Below are 24689 nucleotides of genomic sequence, written 5' to 3' on the forward strand. Positions count from 1 at the left end.
ATTAATGCTGCAATTATTTTTTAATTAATTAATAAAAATTTACTACGGTAATGACAGTTCGTCATTGAATATTTAAAAAAAGTGGGGGCACTGTATGAAAAATTATTTTTACTCCCTACCACTTTTTGCTACCGCTCTTCTCCCACTTTAATTACTATATATTTTTTACTCATTAAATATACAAATTAATGAAGTTCTTCACTTTCCAATTAAATTTGTCCAATTAATCAAATTATTTTACACTGTATTAAATAATGAGAAACCTTAACAAAAATTAAAAAATTTTTTTTACGAGTCTACTACTTAATTTTAGAGTAATTGCGATAACAAAAGTAAATTTTATGACAGAAAATCTATGAAATAGCTTCCAAGCTGCGTAAAATATAATATTTCTTACTATAATAGATATCATTGGTTATGATAAAGTAGCGATTAAACTAATGACCATTAAAAATTACACTGTACTAAAACTCTGACGCATTTAGTTGCTTATACTTAGAAATTCATTAAAATATAATTATCTAAAATGAAAAAAAAAAAATTGAAAACTTTTCGACTAAAAGTGAAATTTTAAAGCATTTAAGATTCATTTTGCTTATTCTAATATTTATTTTCCGTTTACTATAGATATGAAAACTCTGTCTATTGTAATTCAAAAGTAATTTATACCTGAATGCCATTTCAGCTGCCACTAAAATTACGACTACTGCAAACTAACATTTAAAATATATTTGAATAAGTCACTTATTTATTTTAAAATGCACAAATAAATTTATTTTAATATGTTGCATTACAAATAATGAAAACTTGCGACTGATTGCATGATGACGCGAGTCTACTCGCTTTGCTGATAATTGTTGTTTCGACATTTTTTAAATTTGCATATTCTGTAAATTTAATACCAATGACCATATGACTATTTATATATCTATATATTCACAAATATATTTTTAGTTTTTTATAAAGCGTAAATTTCTAAAAATATGATGCAGAAATTACGTCTACTAGTTTTGGATTTTTTGATAAAGATAAATTATAAAAAAAAATTATTTCAAAAATTGCACCTATGACTTTTAATTATTCATATGCGCATATTCTTTTTTTGTGTTATTAATTTTTTGAAAGAAAAATTCCGAAAATTGTTAATTGTCAAACTTCAGGATCATAAAAATTTAATTGAATAAAAATTTGCGGTTACATGAAAATTTTATTTTTAAATAAATTTTGAGACGGAGTAATAGTTTGAATAATTTTTCTAGATGTTACTACTGTGATAAAATATTTATGAAAAACAATTTTATTTTTAAAAATTATCAATGAATCATTCATTTTTAATGATTTTCAGTTGTCAATTATTATTATTTTTTTTTTTTTAGAGTTAAGAAGTAGATAAGAATTGAAGTATTTTGCCGCTGGCTTTCGTTTAGATCACAATATAATTATTATACGTAGACACTTTGAAATATTACTCTGATTACAATCAGCGTACTATATAGCTTTATATATTTATCGTTCTAACACGTGTATCAAAACTTCGTATTCAAAGAATGCATGAGTGTGAATGTAGTAGACAATTGTCAATTTTTTAAATTTTAGAGTAAATGAATAAAACTCAAGTAGAGTAAAAATTAAAAAATGCATACTTAGATAAATGCAAAATTTGTACGCGCGATTTTTGAAATTTCATTATTTTAATATGATACTGAAGTTAGCCGACGTTTTGTAGATTTGGGATTTTTTAAAAAACGGTAAACTAAATAAAAAAAAAAAATATTAAAAAAAATTCCACTTATAGTCTTTTTAATTTTCTACATGTGCATTTTTTGTGCTTCTTTTTTTCTTCAAATTTAATTGTTCAAAATTTTTGGATTTTTTTTTGAACAATTAAATTTGAAGAAAAAAAAACCAAAAATATGCTTAAATAGAAAATTTGAAAGACTATGAGTGCAATTTTGAGAAAAAATTTTTTTTTATTATTTATCATTTAAAAAAAAATCCGAAAATTATTAGATGTCGACTAATTTCAGGATCATTATTTTTCATTTATTTATTTCGTATTCATGAGTGTGAATGTAGCAGACTCAGACAAATTTAAAATTATTAATAAATCGAGTAAATAATTAATAAAATAAAATTAAAAAAAAATGCGCATTAAAAAAATTTTGAAATTAATGCTGTATTTTGTATAAATGTTTTTTTTTTTTTTAATTATTTACTCTATTTATTTATATATTAACATTTATCTGGTGTCTACTACATCCCCACTCATTTCAAATCTTCAAATTGTCTCATGTCTGCTACATTCAGACTCGAAAGAATGCATATGAAACTAGAAAAAAATTTCAATTACAAAAAATTAATTTCAACAATTAATCAGTTGTAGTCTTTTCCGAAAAAAAAAATTATCAATTTTTTGAAAGGCTAAAAAAAAACAATTTGCCTTTAGTATAATTGCTTAATAATTACAATGAAAATAACATTTTTCCTCAACATATGTTTAGTAATAATACTTAAGTCGTTAAAATGCTATTAGTACAAACTACGTCGTATTTTAAAAGAAAGCGACGATAGAAAATATTTCAAGTGATAACATATTTTGAGCTCCGATATCTGATAATGTTCAAATACTAAACTAAACGTATATATGACATGCCAACGTAGAACAATTTATGATCCTGACGTAAGCAGATGATTGTAATTTTCGGTTTTTTTTTAATAAATCAATTTCCAAAAAAAAAAATAAAATAAAATGAAAATTAATTACTAAACGTCGGCTAACTTCAGCATCATAAAAATTCATAATTTTCTCCTGAAATAATTTCTCTACAAGTATTTTCGAATATTTTCTTCAAGGATTTAATATTTGTAATGTTTTTCTATAAAATTGTAAAATTCTCCGAAAAAAATTTTACCATCACAAGAATTAAAATTCCTTATCAACTCTATTTACTTTTCTATTTATAATTTAAACTTACAAACTCCTTATTTTATAATACTCGGCCTGTCTCTATCCTTAATCTTCTTAAGTACTTACAGAAAAAAAAAAAAGAACACAAATAATTATTTTCACAACCCGAGGTCTCGGATTAAATTTCGTCTGTCCAATTTTCTATTTTTCTTCAAATTTCATCGAGATCCTGCTAAAAAAAAATTATTTCCAGTACGTTAATAAAACATTGTTCGTTACTTTGATACAAACAAACGCATGACATATAAAGATACTCAATTGGAAATCCCATTTCAGATAAATAGAATTTATTCCTAACGCTGCTGTCGCTGTTTTCAGAGGCTGCGTCAAAAAACTTTAGCTACTGAGGATAAAATAAAAAATTGTTACTAGTCGCTGGTGTTTAAAACCCAGCAGTAACGTACCCAGAGTTTTATGCACCCGATGTCTATTTTTTATTTTATTTTTTAGTATTTACTTGAATTATCTAGATAAATTAAAATGAGGAGGTCATGTAACAGTTATGTACAATGTAAACTTGATCATTCCACTTTCTACTGGTGTACGTGACACGTAGATTGTCAGTCATGGCAGGTAAGTTCTTTAAAACATTTATTATTTATAAAATATGTTGTCAATAAATTATTATTTTATCAGAATTGTTTGAATAATTCTGGTAATTTATAAATTTAAAATTTAATGTCATTATTCTGACGTTTTTATTGTAAACAAAATTCTTTGTCATGGTTTTTATAATAAAATAATTATTTTTTTTTCAGTGCCAAATCCTTATGATAATCTTCTTAAATCAGTTGTAATAAATAGTAAAGAGCGTAATTATTATGATGTCTCATCATTTGGAAAAAAATATGGTGGGTAATTTATGACCTCTTGACTCTATTTAACATCATTGAATTTTTTATCATATCATTATGTTATGAGCGTGAATTTGGCTGACAATTGCCAGTTTTTTAAAATTTTTTAATAATAAATAAGATATAAGAATAATTAAAGTTATAAAATGCGTACTTGGATTGAAAAACCAGTTTGCGCAATTTTTAAATTTCATTATTTAAACATGATCCTGAAGTTAGCAGACAATTAAAAATTTTCGGATTTTTTTTTTAAAAAAATCTATTGCAGAAAAAAAAGTAAAAATATGCACATGTAGAAAATTTTAAAAATTATAAGTGCAATTTTTAAAAATATTTTTTTAGTTTTTTTTTTCTTCAAATTTAATTGTTAAAAAAAAATCCAAAAAATTTTAATTGTCTGCTAACTTTAGGATCGTTGTTAAATTCAGTATTATTATTTAAATTTTTTATTTTAAATTTATAAATTATCTATATCTAGTACATTCACACTCATTATGTCATAAATAATATGATTTTGTGTTGCAATTAATTTATATGATACTGAAAGTAGTAGAAAGTAGTCATTTAAAAAATTTATTTATTTTTAACAAACAAAGTAAATACTGACAGACAAAAATTTTAGAATTTTTTTGGAGCAAAAAAAAATTTTATGATCTTGAAGTTAGGAGACGATTCAAAATTTACGGATTTTTTTTTCAAGTCAATTACAAAAAAAAAATGCACATGTAGAAAATTAAAAAATTTATGAGTGCAATTTTTTAAATATTTTATTGTTTTTTGAAAAATCCAAAAATTATTAGACGTCAGGCAACTTTGATATTATAAAATTTTTTGAGGTGATAAAAAAATTTTTGTCTTCCATTTATAGTAAAAAATATTTCCGCCAAGAAATTTTTTTTTGTGATGACGATGACAATTAACTTGGTAATTAAAAACACTAGAATTGTCAGACGTCGGCTACTTTTAGTATCATAAAATTTATGTGATAATAATAAAATATTTTAATAAACAGATCGTTTGCCGTTTTCAATAAAAATATTACTCGAAAGCGCTGTAAGAAATTGCGACGGGTTTCAAGTTAAAGATAATGACGTCAAAAAAATTCTTGATTGGGAAATAAATCAAGCGAGTGATGATGTCGAAGTTGCATTTAAACCAGCGAGAGTTATTTTACAAGACTTGACTGGTGTTCCGGCAGTTGTTGATTTTGCTGCAATGAGAGATTGCGTTAAAAGATTGAGTGGAGACCCGAATAAAATAAATCCAATATGTCCTTCAGACTTGGTAATCGACCATTCAATTCAAGTCGACTTTGTACGGAGGTAAATATATCATGGCTATTAAGTTCATGAATCATTTAAACACTTATAAATAATTATGATTATGATTTATTACAGCGGAGATGCTCTGAAAAAAAATGAAGACTTGGAGTTTGAACGTAATAAGGAAAGGTTTATATTTTTAAAATGGGGAGCTAAGGCTTTGAAAAATATGTTGATTGTACCACCAGGAAGTGGGATTGTTCATCAAGTTAATTTAGAGTACTTGGCACGTGTTGTATTTGATTCGGATGATTTACTTTACCCTGACAGTGTTGTTGGTACTGATTCTCATACCACTATGATAAATGGATTAGGAATTCTTGGATGGGGTGTAGGTGGAATTGAAGCTGAAGCGGTCATGCTTGGACAAGCTGTATCAATGCTATTACCCAAAGTTATTGGATACAAACTCGTAGGGACACTTAATCAATACGTCACTTCCACGGATCTTGTATTGACTATTACCAAAGTATATATTATTTATTTATTAAATACTTAAGGCCTTTCTCAGGCAGTGTTCCCACTTTTCAAATTTTTTTAATGACAAAAGTCATAAGTATCAAATTTTAATCAGTTAATTAAAAAATAAATCGAAGCATTAATTGAAAAAAATCAATTTCGCTGAGATGTAGATTTTAAAAAAAATTTTGGTCAATTTTATGATTTGAATTTTCAAATTTTGGAGGCTACGATTTATTCAAATTTTTTTTTAACTCCTAGTTGATGACAATTGCAAATAATTTTTAAAAAATTATATCTGTCGGCGAAATTTTTCATTTTTTCAATTAAGATTTTAATTATTTTGTAATTAACTGATAAAATTTTAATACAATTATGAAAATTGAGTCATTTCATATGACTCAGCCTGAAAATGCCCGTAATTACATTAAATATTTATAAATTTTATTTTTATACAGAATTTACGTCAATTAGGAGTCGTAGGAAAATTTGTTGAATTTTATGGACCAGGAGTAGCAGAGTTAAGTATCGCGGATCGCGCAACTATTTCAAATATGTGTCCAGAGTATGGTGCGACCGTTGGTTTCTTTCCGGTCGACCAACAGAGTTTGAATTATTTACGACAAACAGGTAAATATTAAAATTGCAAATCGCGGGAAAATTTTTAATTTAAAATTTTAAAATAATAATTATGTACTAGGTCGCTCTGAGGAACATATCGAGCGCATAGAAAAATATTTACGAGCCGTTAAAATGCTAAGAGATTACAATATCGAATCACAAGATCCCGTATTTTCTGAAACAGTTACGTTGGATTTAGCGACGGTCGTATCAAGTGTAAGTGGCCCGAAGCGACCTCATGACCGTGTCTCCGTATCAGATATGAAACTTGATTTTAATCAGTGTCTCACAAACAAGGTAATTAATAAATCACTATAAATAAATAATTAAAATTATTTAATAAATATAACAATCGATGATTTTCGATACATTTATCGGACCCATTACTCCCAGTGACGAATTTATTTCTAACGTCATTCTAGTAGTAATGAGCGCAATTTTGTATCTTAATTACAAATAAAACATTAAAATTATTTATGTAAATATAATTTATAAATAATATCGATGATAAGTTATCGCAGATTACGGAGAACTAGGGCTGTGATGTGTTATCATAGCGACATATCACTTCCTTAGTTCCCTGCAATCAAAACGACTCATTTTTTTTCACAAGCTAAAAAAAAATTAACAAAATTAGTCAGTATAATTAATTAACTTACGGGTTTCACTTCTTTGTTATTCAGATGAATCTTAAGTTTGGTAAATTCGCTATATGGAATCAAGTTTTACATATAGCTAATCCACCAAAGGAAAATTCACAGGAAGAGTAAAGCTTAATTTCCTGTATATAACACACTAAATATTTAACGCTGATATTTGTACACTTAATTACGAGTATAACATCTAGTCACAGATATTTGAAATCACTGGGACTAGATGCATACTACGTATTCAAATGTAAAATTATTTAAGTAACTTGAGGTCCTGTAAAAATTAAAACGTTGACTAGAGACCAAGTTCGGATCATGACGACTAGAGTTGGCTAGAGTATCTAGTGTCTAGTCTATGATCCGAAGATTTTAAGTTTCAGTCGACAACTGATTTTCTACTGAAGAACATGCCAATTTATACTTTCTTACTCCCACTGCTTGGAAGCCCTTCCTAATTGCTCATCAGCTGTTTGCACCCTCTATTGGTTGAGGGACTTAAATTCACCTGGCAATTGGGCATGAAAATGACAAACTCATCCCTACTTTTTTTAGGTCACCGCCCTTTCTTTCCCCTACTCGAATTTGCAATTTACTTTTACTCATTTAATATTTTTATCAGAAAATTTATTAAATTTTTTTTTGCAGATTGGATTTAAGGGTTACGGATTGTCGGCTGAAAAAATAAAAACTGAGGGTAAATTTATGTTTGAAGGCCAAGAATATACATTGAAACATGGTTCAGTAGTGATAGCAGCAATCACTAGCTGTACCAACACAAGCAATCCGAGTGTGATGCTCGGTGCAGGTAAATTTATACTACACAGAAAAAATAGATTTTTCGGCGCATGAAAAATTTTTGATTATGAAATTCAAAAAAATTTATTAAGACTAGAAAAATTTTTTGCTGCAAGAAATTATTTATCACTCAAAAAAAAATTTTTCTCGTAAAAAAATTTTCTTTTTCAATTTTTAATGCAAATAATTTCTCAGCAAAATTTTGGGAAAAAATGCGAGTTGATTTTGTGAAATTCGGTCTCGTTTTTTGCGGCAAATTTAAAAAAAATATTTTTTTCTGTGTACAGAAAAAAAAATGAATAAATAATGAATTTATAAATAAATAAATAAAATTTACGACAGGTCTTCTTGCTAAAAATGCCATCGACGCAGGATTGACTGTTGCCCCGTACATAAAAACATCTTTGTCACCTGGCTCTGGAGTAGTTACATATTATTTACGCGAAAGCGGAGTCATTCCAGCTCTCACTCAGCTCGGGTTCGACATCGTGGGGTACGGATGTATGACATGTATCGGCAACAGCGGCCCCCTTGAAGACTCAATCGCCGAGACAATTGAAAAAAAAGAATTAGTATGCTGCGGAGTTTTATCAGGAAATCGTAACTTCGAGGGTAGAATTCATCCAAGTACACGAGCTAATTATTTAGCGTCGCCTTTACTCGTCATCGCGTATGCGATCGCGGGTACAGTCGACATTGACTTTGAAACTGAGCCTCTAGGACGTCGTGCCGACGGCAAAGACGTTTATTTACGCGACATTTGGCCGACACGTGCGGAGATTCAAGCTGTCGAGCAAAAGTACGTGATACCTGCGATGTTCAAAAGCGTTTACGATAAAATTGAGAAAGGCAGCAATCGCTGGGCGAGTCTCGTTGCACCAGAAGGTCAACTTTACCCATGGAATGAAGACTCTACGTACATAAAACATCCTCCTTACTTTGAAACCCTTGAAAAGGTACAATACTGAATTTCCTAAAAGCCCGAGTTTATTTTTGAATGTCATGTCATAAAATAAATTTACTGTACTTGATATTTTATAATTTACAATATTTTAAATTTTCATTTGTAAGGAATTGCCGGAAGTAAAACCTATTCGAAAAGCTAGAGTTCTATTGAATCTCGGTGACTCAGTTACAACCGACCATATAAGTCCTGCTGGAAGCATAGCTCGTAATTCTCCGGCTGCAAGATACCTGGCTAAGCGAGGGTACAATTACTTACTTACTTACTTATTGTACATTTCTATTTTAAGCTCGAAACAATACAAATCTATTGTACGTATTCAAATATTTCAGTTTAACACCCAGAGAATTTAATTCCTATGGAGCTCGACGTGGCAACGATGCAGTAATGGTTCGAGGAACTTTTGCTAATATCCGTTTACTTAATAAATTTGTCGGAAAACCCGGCCCAAAGACATTATACTTACCTACTAATGAAGAGGTATATATATAATACTTATATATATTTTAAAGAAAATTTAACTCCTGTAAATTTTGAATATTTCTATAGATGGACATTTTTGACGCTGCGGAAAGATACGGAAAAGATAAAGTTCCATTGATAGCTTTAGTTGGGAAAGAGTATGGGTCAGGGTCGTCAAGAGACTGGGCAGCCAAAGGCCCGTATCTTCTGGGGATCCGTGCAATAATTGCTGAGTCTTATGAAAGAATCCATAGATCAAATTTAGTAGGAATGGGAATTGTTCCGCTTCAATATTTACCTGGACAGACGGCTGATACATTGGGTCTTACTGGGGTTGAATTATTTGATATTGACATACCAGCTGATTGTCAGCCGCATCAGCAAATTACTGTGCGTACTGACACCGGAAAAGAATTTAATGTTATTGCGAGATTTGATACGGAAGTTGACTTAACATATTTCCGACACGGTGGGATCCTTAATTACATGATCAGAACTATGATATAAATTTTTTTTTTTAATTTACGAATTAGTCAAAGTTTTAAAATCGAGATCTCGGAAATTTAAATTATAACATTCGTTAGATAAAAATTATCTTTTTAATTTTTATCACAAGTTAAGAATTGTGACCCTGAAGTTAGCAGACAATTTAAAATTTTCAAATTTTTTTTTCGACAAATCGTTTACAAGAAAAAAAAACCGAAAAATGCACATGTAGAAAATTGAAAAATCTATAGGGGCAATTTTTTCAAATATTTTTTTTAATAATTTATCGTTTGGAAAAAAAATCCAAAAATTATGACGTTGGCTAATTTATGATTCAAAGTTAGCAGGCAATTAAAAATTTTCGGATTTTTTTTACAACAACTATTACAAAAAAAAAAAAGAAAAAAAATGCACGTGTAGAAAATTAAAAAATCTATAGGCGCAATTTTTTCAAATATTTTTTTTGTAATTTATCGTCTAGAAAAAAAAACCCAAAATTATGACATCAGCTAACTTCAGTATCATAATTAATTTCTAATCATTTGTTTTAATTTAAATAAATTTAATTAGTAATTATTCAAATTAATGCTTATCATTGCTTTTGTTAAGAGATAATCTTGTAAAATTAAAAAATAAAATAATTAGGGTAAAATTAAAATCAAAATAATTAATTGATTTAAAAAAAATTCTGAAAAATTTAAAATTTTAATTTAAATCAATTACTAGAAAATTTATAAAAATTTACAAGATATCTCGATTTATTATAGCGGGTCGGTTTAAATTCATTATTATTTATCATGAGTGTGAATGTAGCAGAATCAGATGAATTTAAAATTATAAATAAATATAGTAAATAATTTAAAAAATACTATTTTTAAAAAATGCATTTATTATTTTTAAAATTTTTTAAATGCACATTTTTTTTTAATTTTATTTTATTAACTATTTAATCTATTTATTAATAATTTTAAATTTGTCTGATGTCTGCTACATTCACACTCATTAGGTATCTTATTTAATTGCTTTATACTGTTATTACATTCTAAGAACTTTTGTTATGGGATTTTTTAAAAATTTAATTAAATAAAATATTTTAGCTGATGATTTTTTATCAAGGAAATATTAATTTTTAATTAAATACTATAGTTCTTGTACAATAAATATTAATATTATAAAAATAAAATGTAAAAAAAAATTAATTATTTTATATATTAAAGAAGTTATTGTTGATTTACAAATGTCTCATATTTTTCAGTAAAAACCTGGTTAACATGATCACAAACTTCATCTAAATCCTTGAGACCGCGTCTAAGTGCATCTATAGCACGTCCGTTTTTTTTCATTTGAATTCGAAAATGCATTTTTGCTTCTGCCGGATGTGGTACCGTGTAACCACAAAAATCAACGTCAGGACTGTAATTAAAAACAAGCAAATTATTTTATCAGCAACTTCCTCATTAAAAAAAAAAATAATCATGTCATAAACAAAAGATAATTAACAAAAAAAATAAAAATATGCACCTGTAGAAAATTTAAAAAACTACAGGTGCAATTTTTTCAAATATTTTTTTTTTTAATTTATCGTTTTTGAAAAAAATAAAAAATCATTAGACAGCTAATTTCAGTATCATAATTTTTTAAGGAAGTGGCGGCAAATTAAAATTTACAATTTAATTTTGACCATAAATTGGACATTTCGTCCCTTCATTGGGACATATTATGGTGAAAATTGAATTATAATTTTTAATTTACTGTCCACCTGATAAATTATGACTTGAGTAAATTAATCTGGACATGATTTTAAATAAAACGTTAATATTCTTTTTTTAAATTTAAAATACGTACTAGTGTGCAATTATACTTCGAAGTGCATTTCCTAATGTATGTCCTTCGTCCTGAAAGACGAACGTCCGTGACTGGTCACCAGATGATTCATCACCAGCTAACTGGAGCACGAGATATTAATTAAATAAAATAATTGTAATAATAATTACTCGCAATTAAATTTGAATTTTATGAGAAAATTAAATAGATTTCTTACCTCTGCAAGTCGGACCATTTTACACGTGGTTAGTTTTTATTATTCTATTACACTGTAGCATGAAATGATCAACAATTGCACTTACTGTAGATATTTATATTTTAGCGCCTCTTGTGTCAAAAATTTGAAGCTCGTTTTTTATTCAAATAAATTTATATTTTTATATTAAATAATAAAACTAAAATTATTCAGTAATTAAATTATTAGAAATTAATATAATAATTTTTTTTTTCATATTTTATTACTAATTACTCATATTTTTAATTACAATTATTTAACATTTATTTTTATTATCATTAAATTTTTCTCTCAACATTTAAATTTAAATTTCAAATTTTTGTAATAAAAATAATAGGCGCCAAATATTTAATTTCTTTGAATAAAGAAATAAAATGATTGCAGCAAAAACTTTTCGTTTAGACTTAAAATTGTATTTTACTTACGAATTTGTTTAAAAAAATTAAAAAATTGACTGAAGTCTGCTACATTTAATATCACATTAAATATTAGAAGTTTTTATTATTTATTTAAATCAGGTAATTATACTAAAGGATTAAATTAAAATATGAAATAATAAAAAGTCAAATTATCCAGTTGAAGAATTTTATTTTCAGACACATACATAATTAAATGTATATACGAGAAAAAAATAGCTTACGAAATTTAAAATTAATCGGCTTCTTCTTCATCATCATCTTCTTGGCTCGTAATTTGGAAGTAACGGAGCTCGTAAGTGTTTTTGTCTTTAGACACAACTCGGAGCCAGTCACGAAGTTTGTTCTTCTTCAAGTATTTTTTCGTCAAGTACTTGAGGTACCTAATAAATTAATCAAACAAAGTATTCGAATTAATGCAAATATCGGTTCCATTGTAGCTTAATAGCCATCGGGCGTAACTGAATAAATATGATCCTCAAGATAAAAAAAAAATATTTTAAAAAATTGCATCTTTAGTTTTTTAAATTTTCTACATGTGCATTTTTTCAATTTCATCTTTTTATAATTTAATAGTTACAAAAAAAAATCCAAAATAGTTCACTGCTTGTTAACTCCAAAATCATTCCCGAAGTTTGCAGCCAATTAAAATTTTCGAATTTTTTCAACAATTCAATTTAAAAAAAAAAAACTAAAAATATATGAGTGTGAATGTAGCAGACATCAGACAAATTTAAAATTATTAATAAATAGAGTAAATAATTAATAAAATTAAATTTAAAAAAAATGCGCATTTAAAGAACTCCAAAAGTAATCAGTACATTTTTAATGAATATTATTTTTTAAATTATTTACTCTATTTATTCATAATTTTAAATTTGTCTGATGTCTGCTACATTCACACTCATAAAAATATGCACATGTAGAAAATTAAAAAAATTACAAGTGCAATTTTTAAAAATATTTTTTTTATGTATCGTTTGTAAAAAACAAAAAATTAGTAGACGTCAGCTAATTTCAGTATCATGAATGATTGCTTATATTTTTAAAAATTAAATTAATTATTCTAGATCATTATTACACACCTTTTAGACAAATCAATGTCACTGTTGATGATGAGCTTGTTCTTGCTGCGTTCAATGTTGACAGCGTTTCCCAAGTTTCCGGTTTTACCATTGACTTTGATACGTTCTTGCATGTATTTGTCCTGCAATACACCAAGTAATTAATTACTAATTATCCAGCAATGAATATAAATTTAAAAAAATACTGTAATAAAACTTACGAAGCTTGCAACGTCCATAATATTGTCTTCAACTGGATGGGTACAGTCGATGGTGAATGAAAGTGAGACCTTCTTTTTCTGGGCTTTACCGCGAAGTTGGGCCTTTTTTGGTCCACCCGTAGCCTTTTTGGCTGCTGGTTTTTTGGTTGTCACTTTCGCTTGCTGAAAAATATTATTAATTATAAATCACGATTCCACATGTCACTCAGCATCTCCAACCAACGAGCGACGTAACCTCAATTATGATCCGTTTAATTAAACGGCATCACAATAATTATTAAAATACTAATTATTTAATATTATTAATTAAAAATTGTAGTTTATGATTTTAGTTAAATTTTTTAGTTTAAAAAAATTTTTAAATGATATTTTTAAATTTATTTGGAAAATAAAACTTACGGGTGCCATGATGGTGACGAGAAGATCTCGAAAGAAAAAGAGAGAGAAAAATTTTTCAAGTCAAGCAATGGGGGAGTGTACATGCGCAGTATGTATGCGCACAAAAATTAGCGGCAATATTTAAAATTATTTTTGGTTAATACTTTAATGAAATGATTTTAATACAATTATTTATAAAAAAAAGGTGGATGTCAAATTCCCCCACAATGTTAAAAAAAATCGGTCTACCGGTTGACCCTGCGGGCCAGTCCCAAAACTTTCCGCTGTTTTCAAGCTTCTTGAGCTCGAAAAAATTGTTGTGAACAAATTTTCGAGCTCTTTGAGCTTTTTTACCATTTTATTCCAACGATATCTCTCAAACGAATTGACTGATTGAGACGGTTGTGGTGGCAATCGATGCGTTTTATTGAGTTCTAGAGCTGATCAGACTTTGGAATTGATTTATCTAGTCGTTTATGAGAAATTTCAAAACAATTTTTTCTTTTAATTCTTTCGTAACCGGTTTCTCTTGAACAAATGAACCGATTTTGATGATTGAGGTGGAATTCGACGCGGCTTATGAAGTTTTAGAGCTGATTAGATTTTGGAATCAATCCACTGAGTATATTAAAAGTTATCAAAAAAAAAAAAATTTTTGAAAAAGTTATATTTTTGGAATATCTCCGAATGCACCTTACCGATCCAGCTCAATTTTTCACAACTTTGAGATATTAACAAGCCGCGTCGAATGATACCTTGACGATCAAAATCGGTTCATCCGTTCAAAAGTTACAAATGTTTACGTACATACGTACATACACTCATACATAAACTCGGATATCATCTTGAAATTAGTCAGAATAGCTTCCTAGAACCTCAAAACGTCAAGATCTGATAGTAATTCCTTTTTCGAAAATCGGGCCGAAACCAATAACTTGTCGAATTTTAGAAAGTTTTCAATTTTCTTAGTGGAAAGTTAAAAAAATAGAAAAACGATTTAACGTCCAATCAATAAAACTTAAGACTTTCATGAACAAAATAATAACACATTAAATTAAAAGATTCCCATGTCATAATTAGTCAAGTACAGTTTGAAAATACCATTCGTTGAAAAATTTACACTGAAAATTTTCCTCCAGCAATTGTAGCACAGGACTCTTATAAAGCTATTTAAGTAATTAGTTACAAAAATTTTTTGATGTTAAAATCTTTTTCGGAATTCTAATGAGTATAAGTGAAAGTGTGAAAAAATACACAACGAGAAGGACGAAAAGCAGTACGAGACCATTAAATTTCTAATAAAGAAAGGAGCAAAAATAAAATTTCGCGCTGGCTATGATCACAGGGTGCGATTCATATGATTGCGGTGTATTGCAACGAAGACATTATTCAGCTCTTCCTAGACCATGGTGAATTCTTAAATTATTCACAGACAAAGGATGTGGAAAACCTTAAATACCAATATCCAATATATGCATCTTCAATCAATCGTCAAATTCGACTAGAAGTGTGAAACACTCCTTAATCGGACATTACCGATTCCCAGGAAAAAAAAATTTTACATCATTGGATATTTTATCGCTGGTTAACAAAAACGATTCAAATCAATTCGAACATTGGAACTTATAATGAACGATAAAAACTAATTCGGAACGGTTCAAAATTGAAAAGTCGAATATTTTGAAATCTACAGTGAATTTATATTAGCAATTATATTGCATGTCATAAAGTAATAAAGGATATACTTTATTACTACCCTAATTGGGACATCCCACTGTCGAAGAACAGAAAAGTACTGACGTCAAGATTGCTCCCAAGTTTGGAATATAATACGTCTGAAATAAGTTTCTTACCAGGGACACTACAAGTGGCTGGGCGCCATCTCGTAGCGAGCGCCGAACTACTCCCGCTGTTATTGCCTAGCACCGGTGAATTTCCTCTCCTTCATATATATCTTTTCTCTAAGAAATTTTTCTCTTAGTTTAAGCAATTTTTTTTTTATTAGTTGGATCTTTTGTAATTTATAAACCTCATCAAGGTTAAAAAATTACTATTTGTGAACTTATTGACTACCCTGGCGGTTTTGAATCACCCTGGAAACACTCTGGGAGTGGAAACACGGTGGAATCACGGTGGATCCAGGGTGGTTACACGATGGGTTTGTGCCATTTTATCACCCTGATTCCACGGTGGTTACACGGTGTTTCCACGATGGTTACACGGTGTACCCATCATGATTTCACGGTGTATTCACGGTGATTACGCGGTGTACGTGGAATGACGGTGGGTACACCGTGTAACCACCATGGAATCAGGGTGGGTACACCGTGTAATCACCGTGGATCCACCGTGATTCCAGGGTGATTCAAAACCGTCAGGGTATTGTTATTTTTTCTGTCTTTACTTAACTTACAAAGAAAAATTAAGACAAAAATTTTCTCAGGATTAGAAAAAATTTCTTGTCGCATGAAATTTTTTTTCGCTCCAAGAAAATTTTATTTTTCAATTAATAATGCCGCAATTTATAAAGGAAGTTAAAATTTTCTTAAAGCGAGTTGAAATTTTCGCGCCAAAAATACCTTTTTTTCTGTTTACGTATGATTTGTAATTTGAAAAATTCGAATATTTAAAAAAGAAGAAATTAATTGGAAAAACACGATTATTCTATAACATTATCTCAGTACTGTTGTTACAACTGCTAATAATGTAATCTCTCAATCAATCTTAATAAATACTTGTATAAAATGTCTTTATTCAAATAGAATGTTGTCAGAAAATAAATTTCATGTAATCGTTTAATTAAATTACAGCGCAATGATTTTATTTCGTTATTTTGAATGATACTGAAGTTAAATAATATGTCTTTAAATGATTAATTATTAAATTTAATTAATTTCAGCAGTGTCGCAATAATCAAGAGCATCTTGAGGACTTTTCCACTGGACATTATCATTATTTCGGTCATTTTTAGTCTTCGGCATCCCGTCTTTCAGAATGGTCATAAATAAAATTAAATATAAAATCGCAGTTACAATAGCGAGTAAAGAAAATAAACGTAGAGTCATCTGTCCTCCAATTATTTTATATAAAATTCCACCAACTAAACTGCCTACTGCGAAACCTAAATAATTTATATTAATTAATAACTTATTCAATTGATTATAAATAAAATTATCTATACAGTAGTACCTAATCCGTCATCCATTCCTGCAACGAGGCCTTGAACGGTAGCAGAAGTACCAGGTGGTGCTACAACACTCGCAAAACCAACAATTATCGTGTAGCACAAAGCATAAGATGGTCCCTGCATAAATAATTCAATTAATACAATCCACCAAGGATTTGGCGCCAGCGAAATCAATCCCAGACGTAACGAATAACAGACAAAGCAGAATGTTAAAGTATATCCGTAGCCAAATTTTTTAAGAATTTTTCCTATTAATTAAATAAAAAATTAATACTTTAGTTTTTAAAATTTTTCATTCATTAATTTTATTTACCTGACAATAAAAAAGCAATGACTTCACCGCCAAGTGTTTGAGCAGCGATAACAAGACCTTCTATTAATTTTATTTGGCTCATGAAATCAGTTTGCTCAGCAAGATCTTCAATGTACCAGAATAAAAAATAAATTAAGTAGCTGTCAATTATACCAGCAATTGTCGCAAATATTAAAAAAATAGCGATCGTCTTAATTTTCAAAAGTTTCCAAACATCTTTGGCAATATTATCTGACCCAGTCATTATTGGTAACTAAAAAAATTATATTTAAAAATTAAAATGACTCTATCAAAAATATCCATGTGGAACCCATAGGAATCCATGCAGGAATGTATGGATTTATATAAGAATCCATGTAGGAAACTATGGGTATTTGGAGTCTCATATAGGATCTTGGATGTATGGATCTCGTTGTAGAAAATTCATATAGGAATCAGGGTTTATATGTAAGTAATTTCTATAGAATCCGGGGTATCTGGATTTCTATGTCTATCGTCTATTGATACACGCATGCGAATAATGTGTGGACTTCCATAGGAACATGTGAGAATTTATATCGGGATCTATGCTGGATTTCCATATGGATTTTCTGATAGAGTAAAAATAAATTAAAATAATGACAGTAACGAACCTCGAGTTTTGTACAGCTGAGAACATCAAAGAAAGTAAAGACGATAACAAGAATGAAAGCTGGTGTATAAGATTTATAATGATCATCTTCAGACACTAGATCCATAGCGTATCCAGCTGATAGTGCAGTGACACCCCATCCAATAGAGCCCCATACTCTCTGACGTCCATATCCCATATGACCGCCTTCACCTAGTGTCAGAATCACAATGAGCTCGTAGATCAGCTTATTTTTCTGTACACATACATAATTATTTTTGAATTTTTTTATTTCATAATTAATAAAACTATCAATTACTTATTTAAATATTTGAACTGTACCTAGGACATCAAAGCAAATAGCGTCGCTAATAGAATTAGCGACATTGAAACAAATACATCCGATGGACATCAAGATAACAAATCCCCAAAATTTAATACTGTAGTACAGGTGATCTTGGTCTATTTCTATTTTATTAATCAAACATGTTGCATTACATGGTAATGAATTACTGTCATTACTGTGACATGTTTCGTTATAATCAACTACATCATCAATGCAAATCGGTACCAACTCCCCAGAGCTATCTGCTAATATCGCAGATACATTGATACTTTTTTTTTCATGACAATTCCATGCGCACGTAACACCAGCGCGATAACTTATCTCATTACTATTTGTTTCTCTACTAATTACTTTATATTTACACGGCTCTCTATCACAATACAGAGAAGGCGTAACATTAAAACTAGAACTTAAAAATTTTTTGAATTCTCCCACTGGTGACTGCGGTAGAAAATAAAATAATACCAGTGACAGTGATCCGATAACAATTACTCCGATAAAAATAATCTTACGTTGAGTACGAAAATAATCGACAATAAATCCGAATATTGGTTTTGATATCAAATACAGAGCTGGTAAAATTCCTGTAACTGTTCCCATTATAAGAGGAGAGACTCCAATTTGTTTGCCGTAAACTGACAGGTACGGCAGGATGGGCCCCATTGCTAAAGTTTTAATTAAAAAAATATATAAATGACATAATTATTGATTACTAATTAAAATTATCTGTTATCAATTGACAGTTTATCATACCTGCCATGAAGAAGAAATAATGAGCTTTGACAGGCAATTGCTGTAAATTTATTTTAAACTTCCCCGCCATCCTGATAATTAATTTAAAATTAAGACCAGGTCTACTTAAACTCTGAGGAGCTACTGATTAAATATCTACTGCTAAGACATTAAATCTTTAATTAAATTGTTGAGAAAAATAAAATCTTATCGTTGACGTTTCACAGCACATGAACAATTTGCCGTTTTTTTTTTATCTTTAGCTTTGCTTCACTCCGACGCATTCAGAGCTTGAAAAAAAAATATTTTATGACTTTATAAATATAGATATTTTGATAAATAGTATCAGGAGAACATGCAAGCGAGTTACTACAATATATATAAATGTATACAATATATATATAAATTTATATACATATATGTTTAGATACAAACTGTTGAATGTTTCTTTTACATTTAAAAAAATATTTTTAAGTAAAAAACTTTTACCTGTGACGTCATCGGGTAAAATAAAATTAAAAAAAAACTAAAGAAGTCGCATTTGAATTTAATGATAAAAAAAACCTTGAAAATTAATCTTATTCATCTCACATTAACAAAGAGGCTGGATGCGGAAACACTTGATCTTTATATACATATATGTTTATATATGTATACACTTTCAAATACGTTTACGCGTGTCACGAAGTTGTGGCGGGGCGTGATCATGATTGCAATTGTAATATATATGTAAGTAACCCGCGTGTTTATGCTGAGTTGAAATTTTTCTCATTCAGTCACCGGCTACTGTAATAACAGCATTTATAATTTAATTCTGCATGCTGATTACTGAATTAAGTACAAGTTGATTTTTTAAAAATTATAGTTTGTAAATTCGTCTGTAAGATGACCTTGATCTTTGTCATCTGCTTGCTATTTGGTATTTCTCAAATTACTGCAGATAAATGTAAGTTTTAGTATACATTTTTTTATTTAAAAAGTTTATTTTAAATTTTAATTGTTTATTTTTTTTTTAGTGAGATTTTGTGCTGCGAGAAATGTACCCGAGTCTCAAAATATTGGAATGACTTTAGGGGAACTGATTCATCAGAATGACAGCGATGGGGTTGATTGTATTTTTGTTAATGAAAGGCAAGATTTTATTTTTATTTTTATTTTTTTTATATTTCATTATTTTGTTTGTTGTTTAGATCCAATTGTTTGAGACGAATAGAAAACGGAGACGCTGATTTTGCGGTATTTGAACCGGAAGATCTTGTCACCTATTCAAGTATCGATGGCGGAGAGACTCCGATTTTAATAACTCATGAATTACGATTATCTAAAAATGGTTTCTGTTAATTAACATGTAAATTAAATTAGTAATTAATTAATTAATAAATTAAATAATTAAATTTTAGACAAATCACGCTTCGACATGGTGCTGCTGGTATCGAATAAAATAAAAAGTTTTTCTGACATAAAAGATAAGAAGTTTTGCCACCCGGGACTTGACTCGGAACTGATTGACTGGACGCGTGTATTCGCTAATGTTTGTACTGTTTTTTTTTTAATTCTCGCAATTAATAATTAAAAATAAATGAAATGTAATTACAGTTTTTTCAAACGTGGGTGATACCAAGCGAATGCGAACAAAACAAAACGTTATTTGAAAATAATATCTCATCATTATCAAAATTTTTCGGAGCCGCCTGCATCGCCGGCCCTTGGACATTTGATACTCACGAAGACAGTCGTCTGAGTATGTAATTAATTTTTTAAAATTACTGGCATCAATTACCTAATAAATTTTACTCATAGAATTAAAGTATCGGAATTTATGTTCACTCTGTGATAATCCGAATGGTTGCTACGCTGGCGATAAATACCACGGACGAGAAGGAGCATTGCTATGTCTGACAGATAACGTCGGTGATATCGCATGGGTCCGTTTAGATGACGCTCATCGTCATTTTATAAATCAAAAAATAGACAATAGTAGTTATAGTTATTTATGTCCGTATGGAGAGACAATAAGACCGATGAATCGCGGCAGACCATGTACTTGGATCGCTAAACCATTTCCTGTTATTGTTTCTCGCAGGTAATGTCATTTAAATACATAGTATATTTATTTATTAATAATTATGCCAAAGATGCCGTACATTGTCATATTTTATTATTTGTATGATTGGTGGATTTTATATTTGATTAATTTGTAATGAGATGTAAAGTTCATTATCCACAAAAAAAGGATTTCTTGGCGCAAGAAATATTTTGCACTATAAATTTATTTATTTATTAATATCAACCGCCAATCGGTTATATACAACTGGTTACAAAATATATAGCAATAAATATAAGGAAATCTATGATTCAAAAGACGAAACAAATTCAATTATAATTCAACTTGGACTTTTTGACTGAGGAAAAAAAACTCGATTAATTATTTAGGAGATTTTCAATATTTGAGTGAAAAACTGATAGAGATCCACCAAGAAAATCGATGTCCGAATTGAACTCGTTGACGTGGTTAGCTATTCTATTGTACGGTCCATTAATTACGTAGTTTTTGTTAGATCTTAGCGTGTTAATTATTCGATTGCTCCTGAGACACGGTTTATTACAGACTATACCAAAGCTTCCTAGTATATCAGGCGAATCGATCAATCCATTGATGATTTTATAGAAGAAGATTGGAGCTAATTTTTCTTATAACTGAAAAAAATTCTTGACTCAAGAATTTATTTCTCACCTCGATTTTTTTTTATTCATCGAATGCAGAACTACAATCTGTTTAACGACAATAAATAATTGCGATGATAGAGCACAAGGTGTAGATTAGAGTTTGACCCATTGGCAAAATACTCTAGTGCGGATAAAATATTAAAAGCGCTGTGGGTCCAGGGTTTTGATACTCTTGTGGGTTCACTTCTGGGCTCTAGAAAGTCTTTTACTAGGGGATTCGGATGTGGAGTCTGGGTATTTTGTGCTCGCCCCGATAAATTTCTTTAAATTTATAATGCAAGAAATTCTTGGGTCAAGTAAAATTTTTTTGCAGCAAGAAATCCTTTTTTTTCTGTGCAATTGAATATTTATTGCGTAGCACTTATGGTAAATATGATATTGCATATAAGCATTGGATAATTCTGCACTAGTTCTATGTTTATTTTCTCGATGCCTGATGAAGGTCAAATAGTTGACCGAAGTAAAAATAAAATTGTGTTAAAGAATAAACATTTTATTACTGTCCACGTTCCTGTTAATGTCATATATTTATATTAATAATAATTGAATTATTTATTACAGAGATGCTGCAGAAAAAGTATCTGAGTTGATAAGAAATCTAACTTACAAAGTTTCGTATTCACAAAAAAAGTTTATGGAGTTGTTAGAAAATTATCATGTTGTCCCTGTGGCAACAGACGTTCTACAAACACCCGTTGATTATTTAAATCAATGTAAGATAATTTATATATGTATGTATATATTTATTAGTTTTGAATTATTAATGAATTTTGTTAATTAGTTACAGGATTCAGAGGAGCATACACAAGAATGCCATGTAAACCTTCGCGACTTATTAAATGGTGTGTCGCGTCTAATCTTGAAGCCAGTAAATGTCAGTGGATACGTGATGCCGCATTTTCTCATGGAATTGACCCCGCGATATCGTGCTATCAACAACCAGGACGTGAAGCTTGTATTGACGCGGTTCAACGTAACAAATGTGATTTCTTTGTCATTAGACCGGAAGAGATGACAAAGACTTATGAGTATTTTTTATCACTTACGTTTTCTTTTATCAATTAAATAAAATTTAAAAATAAATTTGTAATTTTTTATTTAGAAAAAATTTAGTATCACTCCTTCAAGTTGTTTCGAAAAAAAATGATGATTTAAATATAATTGGAATTTTAGTTAGAAATAATTCAAATTTAAATAACGTCAAAGATCTTGAAGGAACATATGCGTGTTTTACTAGACATCAAAGTATTGGTAATTGAATTTATTTTACATAATTAACAGTCAATTTCATTTGAAATTTATTGTAATTATTATTATTTTGTTTTTAGGATGGAACGCATTTGTCGCTGTAATGAGAAATCGTACAAACAATCCAATATGGAATTGCTCAGACGACCGTGCAATCACCCACTATTTTCAAAATATTTATTTAAATAACGTGTCCTTAGATAGTAATGATAAAAAATCAGAAGTTGACAGAACGTATGAGTGTTTAATTACAGGGAGAGGTGATGTTGCATTTGTTGATCTTCATTTTAAAAACGACTCATACAGAAAAATGAATAATTTAAAAAGTATATGCGTTGATAAACCCAAATATATTAATGACGAGTGTATTTTAACATGGACGTCTTTGGGTTCGGTGAGTAAATATTTAATTATCGATAGGGTAGAAGTAGCATTTGTGGCCAGGCTCTTTGGAGCTTTAATAATTTATTTTGATTAATGGAAAAGTATACAAAAATTTTACATTTCACTACAAATTATTTTATTAAAATTTTTCAAGTGGTCTAAACTGGTCCTAAAGTGACCACAAATGGTACTTCTGCCCTATATATCACTAATAATCTACATATTAATGTATACAGTCCAAACTCGTTATAAGCAACCTCTTATCGCGTCTTTCGTTACGACTTTGAAACTCTCCTACTCCTTCGTCCGCTCAAATTTCATGTCGGCGCTCGTTGTAAGGATCACCAACGATACAAGTTTTTTTAAAGTTATTTTGCACACAATCTATCACAAATATAATACTGAAGTTAGCCGACGTCTGATAATTTGTAGATTTTTTAAAATCGACAAGTCGTAAAAAAAAAATTCAAAAAAATGTGCATATTTTCATTTTTTTTTTTTTTTTTTTTTTTTTTTTTTTTGTACTCGACTTGTTGAAAATAAAAATCCATAAATTGCTGATTGTCTGTTAACTTCAGGGTCATATCACAAATCATTTAATTGGTGAATTTTTTTACGCGATTTCAAGTTTCTTATAACGAGCGACTTGCGAGGATTCATATCCGCGACTCAATCTTGGATTTTCTCAATAATTTTGTCCTCTATAAAAAATTTACTAACGCAATTATTTTTTCTCGCCTCGAAAAATTTTTTCTTCGAGAAAATTTTTGTTTCAATTTATAGTAAAAAAATTTTCTTGGGGCGAATAAAAATTTTTGGCGCCAAAAAATTCCTTTTTTTTTATGTACAACCTCTGACGATTGCTTATAACGAACTTGTACTGTATACGAATATTTTTAAAAATTAGATAATTGTAAATTCAAATATGACGGAGTTAAGGAAGAATGAAATAAAAAGTTTGCTAATGCAATTGAATGCTTGGTTTGGTTCAAAATTTATTGGCCAAGCACCTGCAGTATCACTTTATGGACTATTTGATACTCATTCAGATGTTATTTTCCCTGTAAGTAATTTCTAAACTATGCACTTACTTTTTTGTAATTAAATTATTAATACTTGTAGGAAAAAAGTCATAGTTTGCAAGCAGACGATGATCACATTCGACTACCGAGGAACTATAGAGATATTTTATATCAACTCAATAAAACTAAAAATGATTACTCCACTTGTGGAAGTAATTACATACATGCTGTCAAAAGTACCGCGCTTTTAGTTATTTTAATACTTTTTAAAAATTTATTGTGATAATTATTTTATTCAAATACCAAAAATATTTTTGTATAAAAGAAAAATGTATTTTTATTATTTTAATATATAGTTTATTAAATATTTAGTATACAAAGTAATTAAGTAAATTCTATAA

General features: G+C 29.0%; 5 protein-coding genes across 7 annotated transcripts; 2 read left to right on the forward strand and 3 right to left on the reverse strand.

Moving 5' to 3' along the window:
* Nucleotides 1–3388: 3388 nt before the first annotated feature.
* On the forward strand, nt 3389–10343 carry LOC130677314 (cytoplasmic aconitate hydratase-like). Its single transcript, XM_057484024.1, has 11 exons — nt 3389–3541; nt 3727–3819; nt 4835–5144; nt 5220–5613; nt 6062–6233; nt 6304–6521; nt 7520–7679; nt 8012–8625; nt 8741–8877; nt 8966–9113; nt 9183–10343. Exons 1-11 carry the CDS (start codon nt 3535–3537, stop codon nt 9600–9602), a joined length of 2673 nt encoding a protein of 890 aa, XP_057340007.1. The 5' UTR covers nt 3389–3534; the 3' UTR covers nt 9603–10343.
* A 324-nt stretch (nt 10344–10667) lies between these two features.
* Nucleotides 10668–11763, reverse strand: LOC130677315 (probable DNA-directed RNA polymerases I and III subunit RPAC2). The gene is made up of 3 exons (XM_057484025.1): nt 11623–11763; nt 11427–11527; nt 10668–10994 (listed from the first exon to the last, which is right to left on the reverse strand). The coding sequence occupies exons 1-3, from the start codon at nt 11638–11640 to the stop codon at nt 10802–10804; spliced, it is 312 nt and encodes a 103-aa protein (XP_057340008.1). The 5' UTR covers nt 11641–11763; the 3' UTR covers nt 10668–10801.
* A 445-nt stretch (nt 11764–12208) lies between these two features.
* On the reverse strand, nt 12209–13822 carry LOC130677127 (60S ribosomal protein L22-like). The gene is made up of 4 exons (XM_057483753.1): nt 13741–13822; nt 13342–13503; nt 13142–13263; nt 12209–12439 (listed from the first exon to the last, which is right to left on the reverse strand). The coding sequence occupies exons 1-4, from the start codon at nt 13747–13749 to the stop codon at nt 12292–12294; spliced, it is 441 nt and encodes a 146-aa protein (XP_057339736.1). The 5' UTR covers nt 13750–13822; the 3' UTR covers nt 12209–12291.
* A 2640-nt stretch (nt 13823–16462) lies between these two features.
* LOC130677999 (major facilitator superfamily domain-containing protein 6) lies at nt 16463–19533 on the reverse strand. 2 transcript variants are annotated; one of them, XM_057484946.1, is made up of 7 exons: nt 19397–19533; nt 18929–19197; nt 18172–18840; nt 17852–18042; nt 17220–17472; nt 16909–17154; nt 16463–16840 (listed from the first exon to the last, which is right to left on the reverse strand). In XM_057484946.1, the coding sequence occupies exons 2-7, from the start codon at nt 18996–18998 to the stop codon at nt 16605–16607; spliced, it is 1665 nt and encodes a 554-aa protein (XP_057340929.1). In that variant the 5' UTR covers nt 18999–19197; nt 19397–19533; the 3' UTR covers nt 16463–16604. The 2 variants fall into 2 exon arrangements, with proteins under 2 accessions (XP_057340929.1, XP_057340930.1); XM_057484947.1 differs by lacking the exon at nt 19397–19533 and having other exon boundaries at nt 18929–19285.
* LOC130677997 (transferrin) lies at nt 19514–24663 on the forward strand. 2 transcript variants are annotated; one of them, XM_057484944.1, is made up of 13 exons: nt 19514–19636; nt 19773–19853; nt 19924–20038; nt 20098–20237; nt 20308–20438; nt 20504–20648; nt 20708–20990; nt 22196–22347; nt 22416–22662; nt 22737–22885; nt 22963–23276; nt 24174–24329; nt 24389–24663. In XM_057484944.1, the coding sequence occupies exons 2-13, from the start codon at nt 19793–19795 to the stop codon at nt 24569–24571; spliced, it is 2076 nt and encodes a 691-aa protein (XP_057340927.1). In that variant the 5' UTR covers nt 19514–19636; nt 19773–19792; the 3' UTR covers nt 24572–24663. The 2 variants fall into 2 exon arrangements, with proteins under 2 accessions (XP_057340927.1, XP_057340926.1); XM_057484943.1 differs by lacking the exon at nt 19514–19636 and having other exon boundaries at nt 19656–19853.
* The last annotated feature ends 26 nt before the right edge of the window (nt 24664–24689 follow it).

Source organism: Microplitis mediator, chromosome 11 (genome assembly GCF_029852145.1).
Source record: "Microplitis mediator isolate UGA2020A chromosome 11, iyMicMedi2.1, whole genome shotgun sequence".
Lineage (NCBI taxonomy): Eukaryota > Metazoa > Arthropoda > Insecta > Hymenoptera > Braconidae > Microplitis > Microplitis mediator.

What these genes read in the sequence shown, in the direction of transcription:
- LOC130677127 (XM_057483753.1), bottom strand. An exon ending in TTATGGACGTTGCAAGCTTC is followed by an intron (nt 13,264 to 13,341) that starts GTAAGTTTTATT and finishes GGTGTATTGCAG; the next exon opens with GACAAATACATGCAAGAACG. An exon ending in GACATTGATTTGTCTAAAAG is followed by an intron (nt 12,440 to 13,141) that starts GTGTGTAATAAT and finishes TTAATTTATTAG; the next exon opens with GTACCTCAAGTACTTGACGA.
- LOC130677997 (XM_057484944.1), top strand. Translation starts at nt 19,793, where the DNA reads ATGACCTTGATCTTTGTCATCTGCTTGCTATTTGGTATTTCTCAAATT. An exon ending in TCACGAAGACAGTCGTCTGA is followed by an intron (nt 20,649 to 20,707) that starts GTATGTAATTAA and finishes TTTTACTCATAG; the next exon opens with AATTAAAGTATCGGAATTTA. An exon ending in CGTTGATTATTTAAATCAAT is followed by an intron (nt 22,348 to 22,415) that starts GTAAGATAATTT and finishes TTTGTTAATTAG; the next exon opens with TTACAGGATTCAGAGGAGCA.
- LOC130677314 (XM_057484024.1), top strand. An exon ending in GAGTGTGATGCTCGGTGCAG is followed by an intron (nt 7,680 to 8,011) that starts GTAAATTTATAC and finishes AATTTACGACAG; the next exon opens with GTCTTCTTGCTAAAAATGCC. An exon ending in ACTTACCTACTAATGAAGAG is followed by an intron (nt 9,114 to 9,182) that starts GTATATATATAA and finishes ATATTTCTATAG; the next exon opens with ATGGACATTTTTGACGCTGC.
- LOC130677315 (XM_057484025.1), bottom strand. An exon ending in CGAAGTATAATTGCACACTA is followed by an intron (nt 10,995 to 11,426) that starts GTACGTATTTTA and finishes TTTTAATTACAG; the next exon opens with TCCTGACGTTGATTTTTGTG.
- LOC130677999 (XM_057484946.1), bottom strand. Translation starts at nt 18,998, where the DNA reads ATGGCGGGGAAGTTTAAAATAAATTTACAGCAATTGCCTGTCAAAGCT. An exon ending in CATTGCTTTTTTATTGTCAG is followed by an intron (nt 17,155 to 17,219) that starts GTAAATAAAATT and finishes TTTAATTAATAG; the next exon opens with GAAAAATTCTTAAAAAATTT. An exon ending in AGGAATGGATGACGGATTAG is followed by an intron (nt 16,841 to 16,908) that starts GTACTACTGTAT and finishes TAAATTATTTAG; the next exon opens with GTTTCGCAGTAGGCAGTTTA.